Below are 15,152 nucleotides of genomic sequence, written 5' to 3' on the forward strand. Positions count from 1 at the left end.
TTCCTTTTCCTGGCTCTCTGATCTAGCTCTGAAAAGACAATAAGATAAGAGAAACAGGGCAGGAAATGGTCATGATAGCAAAGCTGGGTTTGGTGCTTTTCCTGACTTTGGTGGCCAATACCACTGGATTCCAATGGTATCAAGCTTTGTGAAAGAAACTCACAATATAAAGCAGAGCCATCTCAATCATTTCTAGACTGACATTTCCAAAAGTGTTAAGAAGCTGTTTCCTCTGTTATATGTGTTCAGATGTTTCCTGAAAACATCTGCACTGTGATCTTTAGTTTTATCAGTTTTACTTACCGATGAATACTTTTAAAAAAGTAAATGAGAGGTGTAAATACTTTTATATAGAATTTCATATTCCAAATAGTATCTATCATATAAGAAGAGGGAATTATCCATTCAGCACCAGATCCCCTCCAGTTAGAGAACTGGAGCATTCTTTTAAACATCTTTATGATTTAAGGTTTTAATAATAACTCACGAGTAGGCAAAAGTTTGCTATTTATTTAATTTTGAAAGAACACATAAAGAAAAAGGCGGGGAATGTAGGCAGTGTGGAAAAACTCCTTCACATAGCTGGCCACTTGTGGCTTTAACAACTGCGGGGGGAAGTGGCTGGGGCTAAAGTTACGCATTTCTGTTCAGTAAGGGTATCCATGGTGGTAACTCTCATGATGACGGTAGTCATCCTGGTAACCATCCTGGTATCCTTGGTGGTAGCTATGGTAACCGTAGCCTGCGTACTCATCTTCTGGGCAGCGCATTCCCAGTGACTGCTGAATGGCCATTTCCTGTCTCCGGAGTTGCATGGAATCAATTAAATCATACACAATCACCATGGACCACATTGGGGAAGGATACCAGGATTTGACATTTCCATCTTTTCCAACAAGAAGCATGGAGAAGTACTCCGGGCTCACTTGAAAATAGTTCCGGATGTCTTTCACCAAATGGGCTGGTATGTCTTCTCGCTCCACAACAGAACTCCCTAGAACAGAGTTAGAAAAGTTGTTAGTGGATTGAACAGTCAGCCCTCAAGCAAAGATCAAAATGAGAAGAAATCACTATGAGAATAGGGAGAGGACCCATGAGTCCTTTGGTTCAGAATCCAATTAAAGAAAGTTGCTGTACTTTTTCCACTAGAAATTAAATGTCTCTGATGTTCTACAATATTATCAGTGTCAAACTTTGGGACATGTGATGTCTTTTTTATAGGAATGTTGCAAAATATAAAACCAGTCCTTTAATTTAATTCTGGCAAGATCAACTTCTTTCAAGTGTATCACGAACAAAGATTATATTGTTGATATTTCTAAGTTTATTTCCAATTAGCTTAGTTACTTCTTTGCAAATTTGGCTTTCCTTTTGATGCTTTTTTTAGAACAAAAATCTTATAACAAAAAAAATTTCTTAAAGGGGAAAATACCAATTACCTAAGATGTGGATACATGTATTTAAACTATTATGGGCAGTGAAAAGGGGGAGGGGGAGGAGGAGGGTACTGAAGCTTTCCGTGCCAAGGGGTTTATGCCACGATCTCTGGTGAAGATCTTGATCTTGCAAGGAAGAACTGATTTGCTTTCTGAAAACTCGAGTCACTAGTCGTCTACTTTCAGCTTCTCTGAGCCTTTCTGTACTGAGCCCATCTATTAAAAGGGGATTAGTAAGATACGATCCATGAGCTTCATAAAATTATTGTGAGAATTAAATGAGGTGGCATAGATAAAAATGCTTCGTAAATCATACAGTCCTATGCAGATAAACGGCATTATTCTAGCTAAGAAAATGGTTACTTTTACTGCCACTTACAATTTTCTATTAAAAACAATATTAATGATTGCACCCTAATTCCCATTTATGTGCACAGACACTCATGCGCACACACAAGGTGGATGAATTCAGTGAACTGCATTCACCTTAACGGTCCCTCACTGCTTGCCTACCGTTTAATATAATTTAATTTAATGTAACCGTAGTTCATAATGTTTTAAAAGAACAACACTTTACCATTAATTGGAAACAGTTCTAAAACTCCCCCAACTTCCTCTCCAACCCCTAAAAGTTTCAGAATGGTTATGTGGCGCAGACCTGGAAGGAGAAAGAAAACCATAACGTTGGTAAATCATCTTTTACCTTCAAAGGCCAATAGCTGACAATTAGGATTCTCTACATTAAAAAGAACATAACTTCATTAGGCAAAATACTCCATTTTTTTCTAGTAAAAGAGTCATTAAATAATTTTAAAACCTTGAAAAAGACCTAATTTCAGATTTAGGATTAATAACAGGGTCAGATATGGTTTTTTTGTTTTGTTTTGTTTTGCTCTGTTTGTAGATGGAAATAAAAGAATTTGCTCTTAAACTGTCGTTCTATTAAATAACAAACAAAAATGAAGCTGTCGGAACATTTAAATATCTGGGATGATCTGAGCTGATTCGAGTGCTGAGAAAAAGTCACGCCAGAGGTTATAACAGTTTAGGTGGATGATGTTTACTGGGCTAATTCAACTGTCTCTTGGAGAAAAAAGCAGAACCTATCCAGTGTGATTGTTAAAGGAATATTTCCAGCTTTCTTGCACAAAAATTTGTCAGTGAAAAGGGCAGGTTCTTACCACTGACTTAGAGGATTCAAAGGAGAAGCACTTAAGCACAGTGTGCTTCCTACCCACAGCTAAAGTTTCAGGAAAGGAGAGAAGGTCATGCCTTGGTAGCTTGTTGGAATTCTTTTGAGGATGAAGTGCACACCAAGAGATTCAGGAGAAAAAACACTGGAGGACAAGGGGGCTGCCAGTTCATCATATCAAGATTTCATATCATATCATTTCATATCATATCAAGACAAAATGTCAATCTATTCAGGGTCATAACTTGGGACTAATAATACGAATATCGATGGAGTCTATTGTTCAGAGGAGAAAACTGACAGTTGCCATGGCTTGAGGCTGTTTTAAGGAGGGGCTAAAATCCTAGCAAATGGCTATCCAAAAAAAAAAAAAAGTTTGTGGTCTTTGCTCTTCTCCCAGAGAAGTGAAGCATTCTGTTCTCAATGTCGTTGAATCATGTTTTCAAAAGGGAAGATCATGATTTAATTATTCCTGGAAAATAAGACTTGTTTACATTTCCTGTATATTGCAAAAGGGTTTGCTTGCACTAGTGTGATTTAAGTTCTGTGTGGAGAGATTAAATAAAACATCACCTAATAACTGTTCCAAAACTGTCTTTAGACAGCTGAAGTAAGCCATGATTTTATTTACATTCTTATTGTGAAGGGCTTTTAACCCTTCTGCCTTACCTAGCAACATTGGTGGCTACAAATAGTTTAAAATATATTTAAAATACAAAAAAACCCAAACTTGTATATTAATATAAGTCATTATTTATTAACTTTGATAGTAGGACTATACATTAAATACTCATGAATTTTCTAGTTGTTTTTACTGTTGTGAGCTTGTTGTCTACCTCTTTTGAGTTATTATTTTATATCTTAAAACTAAAATGTATTTAAATTTACAGATACTGAGTCATAGTAAAGATCCAGGCTCTGTTAATGCTTTACAAAACTTATACCTCCATTTTTTAAAATAAATTAAGCACGGTTTTATAACTAATAAATGATTCTTCTTCCTAGCAGAAGTATCAAAATAATGCTGATTCATCTGTAATCCAGTTAGAAATGGAATTTTTAAAGTCTGTGGCTTCTAGATACTCCCCCCTCCCACCAATGACTGTCAAAATTCTTCCTCTGTAGAAGTACATTTTAAATGAGATTTCAATTGTAAATTCCAGTTTTGAAACTGCCCTTAGCCCCTTGCTTCACCACTGATTTTAGTAGTAAGTTCTATGTACTATGCATTTTCCTTTGTATGCATCCTTATTCAAAATGATACTTTAGGTCACTAGGATAATAATTTTGGTAAAGAAAGCAAATGTTAATTTTTAAAACACTGAGTAGTTCACTACAAAAAAAATAATAAATAATAAACTATGTTTCTCTTTGACCTACTTGTCCTAAAATAAGATTCTGTTTGACAGATCTTGCTGTATTTTTTTTTTAAAGATTTCATTTATTTATTTGACAGACGGAGATCACAGAGAAGCAGGCAGAGAGAGAGGAGGAAGCAGGCTCCCTGCTGAGCAGAGAGCCCGATGCGGGGCTTGATCCAAGGACCCTGAGATCATGACCTGAGCCGAAGTCAGAGGCTTTTTTTTTTTTTTTAATTAAATTTATTTATTTTCAGCATAACAGTATTCATTGTTTTTTCACCACACCCAGTGCTCCATGCAATCCGTGCCCTCTCTAATACCCACCACCTGGTTCCCCAACCTCCCACCCCCCCGCCACTTCAAACCCCTCAGATTGTTTTTCAGAGTCCATAGTCTCTCAAAGGCAGAGGCTTTAATCCACTGAGCCACCCAGGTGCCCCCTTGCTGTATTTTCTCTCCAATTATAGATCAAAATCCTTTTTAAGGGAATAGCGATATAGTACAGTATGCTCCGTTAATATATTAATTCTCAAAGCCATTCCTGTTTTGCAGAAGACATTTAACCTATGGAGAATGACCCAGTGTTTATAGCTAAGTATTACCTAAGTAAATGATGATACCTAAGTTTTAGAATGTTGAGACAAATTTTAAAAAACAACAACAACAACAAAAACCCCAAATAAACCAGAGGGTACATAGTACAGATCACTAAAAGTAAAACAGCAGGTTTTTTCAAACACTTCAGTGAAGAACCCCAGAGAGGAGCATATTGAGGAAAAAAAAAAATAAAACAAAAACCCCAAAAAACCCTGCATTTGATGAAGGCTCCAGTCTGAAAGCAACTTTATGCTCAATACAACTGAGTAAGTGTCTGGGAATCTCCAGTCTGGACTGAGGAATATTTGGATGATCTAAGCTTCTATGTTCCATTTTAGAATTGACCAGGAAGAGGGTGGTATGGGAAAACAGTGATGACGAGGCTTCCCACTCACCAAAATTGCAGGCCTGGCCACTGAGGGCCGAGAGCTGTTGTGAATAGGCCCAGTCTTCATCATTAGGGGCAGAGATCACCAGCAACCGCCTCCTCCATCGGAACCTGGAAAAAACAGGAGGCCGTGATTACTGCTTCAAACAAGAGAGGCTAATGTAAGAAAGCAGTCACTTTGCCTGTCGGGGTTGCCTATGCCCAGAATAAAAAACACTGGCCCTTAGAAATATCTCATAGTTCCGCAAAGCCATTAAACTTCCTTTCCACATTTCTTGCAGTTTTTCTGTTATAACTTCATGGTCTGCCTACTGTGGCATTTGCATGAAGCATCAGGCATGAGTCTGGCCACCACACCCAGTAGGGTCACTTGGGGAGACATGAGGTCCTCAGATGCCATGAAGACTGGCCAAAATGGTATGTTATATAGTAACCACAGAAAGAGGGAATCAGAAGAACTGAAGAAAACTCAAGTTCTAATAGAGTTCACTAGGGCTTGGAGGGGGTCAAGAATCAAAGGTAGGGACAGAAATAGAGTAGAAAAAGAGAACTAAATTTAAAGTAGATGACAGTGACAGGAAGAAGGAAAATGGGGAAGTGGTTCAAAGAGTCAGGGAGGATTCCTGGGAAAACAAAGCCGAGGTATCTTTTTCGGTAGCCAGTGGTTCATCCATCGGCAAATGCAAGTTCTAAAAGGTAGCCTACCAACTAGAAAACCAACATTATAGAGCCCTCCTGCAAAGTGGAATGGGGCTACACCTTGAGCCTAGGATTTCAGCATATAATACAGTAAACCTGTTTCTGCTCTGACACTGTAGGGTAGTAGAAAACTTTTGTCTTATAACCTGAGTTCATGTTTTGTCACTGCTAACTTTTGGGGTTCCCTGAGCATGTCACAGAGTTCATCCAAGTCTCAGTTTTTCCTTTTCTCTGAACCAAAAATAGCATTTACTTCAAAGAGCTCATAACACCTAAGAATTAAATTAAAACCCGTCAGTGTAAGTTGTCCACACGAGGGCATGGCTATAGATAGTGGCTGGATCTGTGGCCTTCTAGATGGAGGATGTTGTCTATGAAGAGACCTCAGACATTTATCTACCAAATCCCATATGGTAAGTGATTTAATCCTTTGTGTATCATTTCATAGCTCACGTTCATCTACACAGAAATCATTAGAGGTCAGTGAAGGCACAGCCTATTGTCTTCATTTGATGGATGACAAAATGAAGCTTAGAGAAGAGAAGTAATTTGCCAAACTAGTCAATCAAACAGTTGGTACTAATGGTTTCTCTAGTCTATCACCCTCAGAGATCCTGGTGCTTGGCTGATGCAGTCAGGGTCCCTCAGGAGATAGGAAGGAGAGGGTATGCATCTAAGGGCTAACAGTATGGAGTTGTCTCTAATTCCCCTTTCACTGGAGGGGAGGGGTTTTGCATTCTGCCTTCTGTGCAAACAACCGGGGGATGTTAGTACCCTCGCTGAGCTGGAAGCCAGTTGATTATATTCACGACTTCTCTCCCTGTGCCCATTCTAGCCTCACAGTGAACACGAGAGTTTTCAGCCCCAAAGAAAATGGCCTCTTGGGGGAATAGTGGTTTGGGTGAATGAGAGAAAATGATAGTCTGATGAAATACAACCTCTCAATGGGCGCCTGTAGCAAGGCTTGCCAAAAACTGCTTGCTGTGACATTACATTTGCTTCCTCTGCTTGTTTCTCTTCAAAGGGAAAGAAAAACTAAAATGTCCACTGAGAATAGGGAGATGAATGTATTTAGCATGGAGGAGGGGAGAGGAATGTCTGAGACTGTCCAAGACCTCCTGGGAAAGGGAACAGTGACTGCTGTCGGATCACAAACATGGGTCTCCTGTACCCTCCCTGCTTCCTTAGGAGACATGCCAGCCCAGCACTGCCCCGCCCCCACCCGGCCCCCAGCCAGCATCCAAACCAGGCCAGCCTTCCTGGCCTCACACAGAGCTGTAGGGTATCCTCGAAGGAGCTATTTTGGGTGAGGTATATTTTGGCTTGTTTACCGGTGTGCACCACTGGATGCTGTCCTGATTAGACAGGGACAGGATCTGAGACTCCCTGTCGCAGACACAACCAGGCAAAGGTCATTTCCCCTAAGGAATGATTCTTTCTCCCACGGACCTTTAAGATATGAGGCTCCAGCTTGCAACACTGAAGGAAATAACTTCCACAGAGTGTAACAAGAGATGTCAATGTGGCCCAGATCCTTATTTCGGACAAATTGTTCTCCTGTCACTTTAACGTATCAGTAAATAAAAATTCTGTGAGCTGTATGTGTGTTTGCTTCTCTTAACTGGCACTCCCAAATTAGTGTGCATTTGCCCACACTTTGGGGCTTTTGTCTCAGAGGAACGTAATTATAGCCTGAACCAGATGAGTGTCACTGAAGACCAGACCGGCTTCAGAGTCTGGTCAGCTGAAACCAGGCTGTGTAGACTCACCAACAACTCAGCAAATGTGAAGGAAAATTCCGATTGGATATTCATTTATTTATAGAACTTCTATTTAAAAAAAATTTTTTCCCCCCGTTCTCTCTGCCTGGTTTCAATCCTGAGGTGTTTACTAAATCTCCTCCGACCTCTCCCTTCATGACAAAGTTTTCTAACTAGGAGCTGAATAACTGGTCCTAACACTACCGATAGCCAGCATTCGTTGATTACTCACTTTGCACTAACTTGTGGTCCATCTTTACCTTTATTTTTTTGTTGTTGTTTATTTTTTTACAAGATTTTATTTATTCATTTGACAGAGATAGAGAGAGCCAGAGAGCAGAAATGGGGGGAATGGCAGAGGGAGATGTAGAAGCAGGCTCCCCCGCCAAGCAGGGCATCAGATGCGGGGCTCCATCACAGGACCCTGGGATCATGACCTGAGCTAAAGCAGGCGCTTAATGGACTGAACCATCCAGATTCCCCATCCCCCATCATTACCTCTAGTACTAAATTTACCTTTCACAACAATCTTAGGAATAGGTACACTTATTATTCACATTTTACAAATGAAGAACTAAAACCTGGAGAAGTTAAGTCATCAGCCCAAGGTCACACAGCTAATACATGGAGATGCCAGGAATCTAACTCAGGAGTCTACTCATGCCTCTTGGTAATAATAAAAAATTCCGCTTTGATTTTTAAGATCAATGATAATTATCAGCACAGTGATTGCATGAGTTGTGACCACAAATCATGCACAGTTATAGGACATCCAAATTAGAATTGCATCCATTCTGAGTATATGCAGCCGATGCCTTTTCCTGACATAGTACCGAATACGTACAAGACTCTGACATTTGAAGGAAAATACATTTACATATCATAGTGTCCTGGTCAGTACAAAAGGTTTTAGATGAAAAATGTGCGTACAAGTCTTAAAAATCAAAGATAGGCCAGATTCGGATGTGTGATCAGCCAGAATGAATGCTGCAAGATTTGTGTGTGATTGAAATTGAGATAATGTCAAGCTTTTCCTGTCAAGGTTTGAAACCCATGACACAGTAATTATAAAAAGACAGCCTGCCTGGAGATGGTAGGAAAAATCTCTCAGAATGTCTCTAGCTGCAGGTCTCCCGGCTGGCCCAAATCCTTGGCTATAAATAACAATAATGAACTGGGTGGTAACTGTCTGCTGTTGAGGACAGGTGACTTGAGTTTACAGGGTTGGTTCAGCAGGTAAGCATCTTTTAGTCCTGGAAAATTTAGAACTAAGAAGAGAAGATTTTCAAAGAATCATAGCGATAATCTATATTTCTAAGAAGGAACCTGGTCTTTATAAACATAATTTATGTTATTGTGAAATTTAAGAGAATTTGGTTTATTAAAATGACAACCCTAAGACTATGATTAGAATGTGTAATTGAGTGATTGGCTTAGATGTGTGTTTCTAAGTCGTGTGCAGTTACTGGAATATCTGAGAAAACATTGGATTTACTGTATTTATAAGATTACTGGATCATTTAAGTATTCAGCAAGGTTTTGTTTGTTTATGTCAAACAATTCAAAAATACATATTAGGGGCGCCTGGATGGCTCAGTGGGTTAAAGCCTCTGCCTTTGGCTCAGGTCATGATCTCAGGGTCCTGGGATCAAGTCCCATATTAGGCTCTCTGCTCAGCAGGGAGCCTGCTTCCCTCTCTCTGTCTCTCTGCCTGCCTCTCTGCCTACTTGTGATCTCTCTCTGTCAAATAAATAAATAAAATATTAAAAAATACATATTAAATGTAAAAATGGCTGTTTGAAATAATAAAATTGTTTAATTATGGTACTTGTAAGCAAGATCAACATTATTCAAAGCCCCTTAAAAATGATAGCTAAAGTTTTCTAGGTTATAAATAGAATAATACAATTTAAAAACCTAACTTAGGGCGCCTGGGTGGCTCAGTGGGTTAAGCCACTGCCTTCGGCTCAGGTCATGATCTCAGGGTCCTGGGATCGAGGCCCGCATCGGGCTCTCTGCTCAGCAGGGAGCCTGCTTCCTCCTCTCTCTCTGCCTGCTTGTGATCTCTCTCTGTCAAATAAATAAATAAAATCTTAAAAAAAAAAAAAAAACCTAACTTAAAAGTTTAAGAGAGAACTGTGGTCTTCAATGTATTACTTGGGTATATTTGACTCTAATTGTGAAAATCAAAACTGAACTTCTAAGAATCTTGTCTGCTACAAGAAAGGTGGAAGGAAGGGAGGGAGGAAGGGAGGGAGGGAGGGGTGGAGGGAGGGAGGGAGGGAACAAGAGGGGGAGGCAAGGAAGAAAGGTGGAAGGGGTGGGAGGGAAGGAAGGGGAGTGCAGGGGAAGGAAGGAAAAGGAAGAAAAACACCTCAAGGGTGACAGAAAGGTTTTCTCATCAATCCTGTAAGTCAGTGCCATCGAGAGGGATGACCCTGGACCAGAAGCTAATGTTTCAGTGCCCCCAAGACTAGACAAAAAGCCATCTGCCCAGTGGAATGTTAGAGCCCTTTCTTAGCCAAGAGACTGGCCTGAAGACTGAGCTGAACCTTAAGTCCTTATAAAGGCCCTTCTGTCTTTGGTCCAGATGCTTGCACTATCCTGAAAATCTGAATGAAGGAAGAACCTCAAGTTCCTTTCAGTTCTGAAATCCTGTGGTTTTAGGGATGTCTCCCTTTGCTTCAAACTCTGGGCTTCTGGCTCCAAGACTAAAAATAATTCACATTATAGTTTCAAAAGGAGTATCAGATAAGAATGTGAACTTTAGGAGCCAGATTCTCCTGGGGGCCACTGAGTCCTAGAGCTGGCACTAGCTCAATGTTGACCAAAAGTTAGTTACTTAATCTCCATTAGCCTCAGTTGTCCCATCTGCACCACAACAATAGTTACAGTATTCAGATCCTAGGGTTGTTTATAAAGATTAAAGTTGGAAAGGAAGATGAAGTGCTTGGCAGAGAGGTGAGCATACAAAAAGTGGTCACTTGGGGCACCTGGATGGCTCAGTTAGGTGTCCGACTGTTGATTTTGGCTCAGGTCATAATCTCAGGGTCATGAGATGGAGCCCCTATTGGGCTTTCTGCTGGGTGTGAGGCCTGCTTAAGATTTTCTCTCTCCCTTTCCCTCTGCCCCTCCCCCGGCTACAGTACATGCACTCTCTCAAAGAAAAAAAAAAGTGATCCCAGCAACCCTGGGATGTAGTCTGTAGTCAGATCTACTTGCTAATATTCTCCTTTATGGGTGAAATTTTTAAGGCAGGTTAATTGAGAAGCATAGAGAAATCAACATAGCTAGTAAATTGCAGGCCCCAAACTTGGATGAACAAGAAGTCCTATGCTCTTTACACATCATGAGGTTCTCTTTTAAGAGACCCAAGCTTCCTGAATCTAGAGGAATTCAGATGATCTATCCACTTACTAGTAATAGCATTCTTGATTTTCCAACTCATGAATGGAGAATACACAGGAAGTTAACAGTTTCCAAGTTAATGAGACTCCAAGTAAGTTCTTGCTCCATTTCTGGAGTGTCTTGGCCACACAGTGTAACTAGGTGTGGGAGGTGAGGAGAGGAGATGTTACACTGAGATTTCTGTGCCTTTATTTGCTGTGGGAGGAATTTCTGCAGTTTTCACCTTCTAGATCCCCAAAAGCCCTGTAGAATTTTTATCCAACATGAGGGAAGTGATGGAGAAGGAAGAAAGTAGAGCAATTTTCTAAGACAATCTTCTCCATGTATTTACTGAAATTTTCATACAATGGTTTTCAATAAACCCTACTCCTCAGGGAATCAGGGAGCTGGGTCAAGAGGATTTCTTCTTTTGAAGTCCTAGAGGGGGTTTTTGTTGTTTTCTGAAGAGTTAGAAAGAAGCAGAAAATCAAGGAGAGTGTTCCAAATCCTGTTTGGAACCAGAGTATCCTAATAAATAAACATGTAAAATAAAAACGCTGTATACAAAGCCCTCTAAATTCACTGGTGGAATAAATGAAATCTCCCGGGTCAGAATTCTCTATTCTGTGCCCCAAGAGGAGCAGAAAGAAAGAAAAGACCTATCCAAAGCCACCAAATCAACAATCAAGCTTGGAGCTGACCCCAGTCAACATTATAACCAGAGCACTTTCAACAGGAAAAGTCTAAGCCCTGTGGCCAGGGGCTATGAAGCAGACAGACATTTCACCAGGGAGGGTCTGCACACAGGTCTACTTCATGTTTCCTTGATCTTTTTATTAGCTCACCCAGAACACCTTCCCACCTGCCTCCTCAGGGTCTCCAAAAGTGGGATACCTGGATAGGAAGTTCTCCAATGACTGCTTCTTGTCTTCCTTACAAGCAATGCCCTCCTTCTTCTGCTTTTCCATGTCTTTGATACGGGACTGGAATGTATCAATCAAATCGAACACGGACTTCATTGATATAGGCACTTCATAGTATTGCTGTTTCAGAAAGAATAGAAAGCATATAGTGTATAAGGGTGTTTCTTCCCTATGTTTGAAGGATAGAGAGCCTGGGAGAACTCAGGAGAGCACTGGAGAAATCAGAGCCTGGAGGGTACATTGATTAATAAACTAAACTCTCTTCTTCAAAAGTACCTCTGCTGAGGCTTTGAGGTTCAGAATCCATGAAACAACTGTCCCTTACCTTTTATGAGAATTTCTTAATTGCATATGTTTGTTGGAAAGGGTCCATGCCTTCCTCATTACATGTATCTTAAGTTTGCTTCCCTATCTCTGGGACTAAACTGATTCCTATTCACTGCACAACTGGAGAGAAGGTAAGAAATACTGTAACCAACATGGGAATGGAATAACCTTTTAGAGCACCTGACATGAACTATAATGGTAATTTTGCACTATGAGGAGGACTGTTCTTTGACCATCAGGAATCTGCATACACTCTTTGTGATTCCCAGAGACTATTTTATTGAGCAAGCGTCACTTAAAATTAGGTCACGTTCATATATGTATTCTTAGAAAAAAGTTGGAATCCAACTTCAAGATAATGCCATTCAGTTTCTTGGATCCTAGCTGTCTGGACTTCCAACAGCAACCGAAGATGGATTTGAGGGCTGGCTGAGCAGAGGCAATGGAAACTAGAGAGAAGTCTGGACCTCGCTTGGAGCTATGCCTCCAGTGGGAATTGAGTAAACTACAAGGTGAAAGCTGTCAGAGACCTTTGTATCCATCTAGCCCAGCCTTAGAGGTGGGGCAACACAAGTGAGGAATGGATTAATAAATGGACCGCTCTCCAGATCCAGAAGAATAGTGCAGGATGGATTAGCTATTTTGGTAGCCCTGGTGATCTTTTCCCTGATGATTTTCACGTAGCATGGTATGCTATTGGTGTACAAGAATAGTTCAGAGATGCGATCTGGAGCTCACCCACATGGGTAGGAAGCGCAATGCTAACTGGGTGAACTTGGGCAAGTTACTTAACCACTCTCGGCCTCTCTTTTTCTTCTGGGAAATAAAAGTAATACTTGTTATTTATCTCAGAAGTTTGGGATAGGGATTGTAAAGGGTTGAGGTGAGTGCCTGTCATGTGGAAAACACTTAATAAAGTTAGATATTTTTGCTACTATTTTTATAATTATTATTATCATTACTACATGGCACAGTTTTTCATGCCTCAGAACTTCTGTTCCTAAGCATAGGAAGAAAGTAGGTATAAAACTCTGCTATCTTGTCCATGTTGAATCAGAAGGTAAACTTCCAGGCCCTTCCAGAGTAGGTCATGTTCAATCTGGCTTTCCTGAAGGAAGAAGCCAAATACTCTTCACCTTTTATCTCTTGCGCCTGGCAAATCATAGCTATTCAACCAGTATCAGTGTCAATGCTTGACACTGAATTTGGTCTGAGTCAAACCGCTGGGCCATAGGAGGCCATCCAACCAAGCTCTTTCATAGACTGCATTTCTAGGCACAAATTCTATAAGGTAATGTGGAATATCTGAACCATTCCCAAACCTTCCCACTTATAAAATAATTTGTGCTTATTCATATGTCTAATAGATTCACTGGCAAAAAAATTCCGAGTTGTATTCAAAGGCATATAACTGTATCACCTAAAACAGAAACCCATACCTTGACTCTCAGGTCCACATCTGTTAGCACCATGAAGAAGTCATTATAGGTCATTCCGTACTCTTTCCTCAGCTCACTGATGAGATGCTGGTCTACCAAGTCCTCATCATCCACCACTCGCATGGGTTTTTCATTATCTTAAGGCAAATTAAATGTGAATAAATATAGATATGACAAGACAGAAATAAGTGGGAAGCGAATGGGTGATGGCTCCCGGTCTCCATCCTGAGTTAATTAGAACAGCTTTCATTAATTGCACACATTCAACTAACGTTCTATTTGAACAAAAGTTTCCCAAGTGGATAAGTAAATACAGAAATAAATGAATAAACTAATTTTGAAAGTCAGTATTCTACAGATGATCAAGCCCCACATCTGCCTACCTTGATCGTAGTGAATCAGAAAGCACAAAGTGAGAGTGAAGGCAGCTGAGTCATCCCTGGAAGATGACTGCCAATTCCACCCTGGGAATGAGTCATCACTCCACCTCACCAAGGAGTTTTTAAATTTATTTTAGTTTTATTTACTTAGTTGAGTCTAAAATCTGTGTCTTTTCTTCACTTTTATTAGAGAATCACTTTGGAACTCAGTGAACTATGTTGTTGCTATAGAGAAAAATAACCCTATGTTCAAGCCTGGCCACAGGTTCATTTTAACTCCAGAAATGTAGGGCTTTTCATAATACAAATGTTGTAAGTAAATACCATTTCCAGCCAAGTGCTACTAAATGTATGGTAGTTTTTAACCATTATGTATTTTTTAACATTAAATCCTAAAAATAAATTATTATAATTTGAAATGATTCTTAAAGATGTCACTAGGTTGATGAGAAGTATGAACATGGCAACTCCTACGTCTCTGGAAATGATTTTCACATTTCTGAGATGAAAATGCTACTTCCTTCCCTTTTATGTCCCAGTGTTTCCCTCAACCCTATAAAAAACTTTCCTTTCCAAAATAATCCCCTGTCCTTAAAAAAATGTGAAAAAAATTAAAGTTAGCAAATAAGTGATAATAGATCTATTAGTGAAAAGACTCTACTAGTTACTATCCGCATTACTACCCAATGAGTAATATCATACTAGAAACAACCTCAGCTTTGCAGATACAGAGCTTATAAAGCTTGAGTACCATAGACCATTACTCTTTTATGGATAAAAAGGGGATGATTACAAGTTAACTGTTACTTTGATTTATTTGATGAGGATCACTGAGAGTATACCAACAAGGAACTTGATTTCCCCCAAAGAAGATCAAAACACAAAGAGAAAGAACCAATTTTCCTCCCCAAGATTGGGACAGTTCTTTATGGAGCGGGTTCAAAGGCATGGGAGCTGATAGCTTATATGAGGACCAAGCACTGTCTGCAAAATGAAAAATGACATGCTTCATGCATATAAACTATTTTTAAATGCACATTTTTGCTGCCGTTAATTAACTACAAAGTGATGAAAAAGAATTGCCAGATTCATGTTGGTTTTTGTTTAATATGTCTCATTGGGAAAAAAAAAAGCTGAAGAACATGCATAGTGGATGTTATTCTTGGTTAAAAGGAAATAAAACAAAAGAAAACACATATGCACAGGAATAGACACCAGAGAATGTCCAGAAGGACAACTGGCTGGTAACGACGGCTGCCTCTA

General features: G+C 39.8%; 1 protein-coding gene across 1 annotated transcript in view; it reads right to left on the reverse strand.

Moving 5' to 3' along the window:
- Positions 1-490: 490 nt before the first annotated feature.
- CCDC80 (coiled-coil domain containing 80) overlaps positions 491-15,152 on the reverse strand; it is a 34,592-nt gene continuing 19,930 nt past the window's right edge. The window contains exons 4-8 of the mRNA XM_082733537.1: positions 13,510-13,646; positions 11,715-11,863; positions 4,982-5,085; positions 2,014-2,094; positions 491-994 (exon numbers count right to left, since the gene is read on the reverse strand). Coding sequence (XP_082589663.1) covers positions 648-994; positions 2,014-2,094; positions 4,982-5,085; positions 11,715-11,863; positions 13,510-13,646 — 818 coding nt within the window. The 3' untranslated portion in view covers positions 491-647. The remainder of the gene's footprint in view (positions 995-2,013; positions 2,095-4,981; positions 5,086-11,714; positions 11,864-13,509; positions 13,647-15,152) is intronic.

The sequence above is a fragment of the Mustela nivalis genome (assembly GCF_964662115.1).
Source record: "Mustela nivalis genome assembly, chromosome: 1".
Taxonomy (NCBI): Eukaryota; Metazoa; Chordata; class Mammalia; order Carnivora; family Mustelidae; genus Mustela; species Mustela nivalis.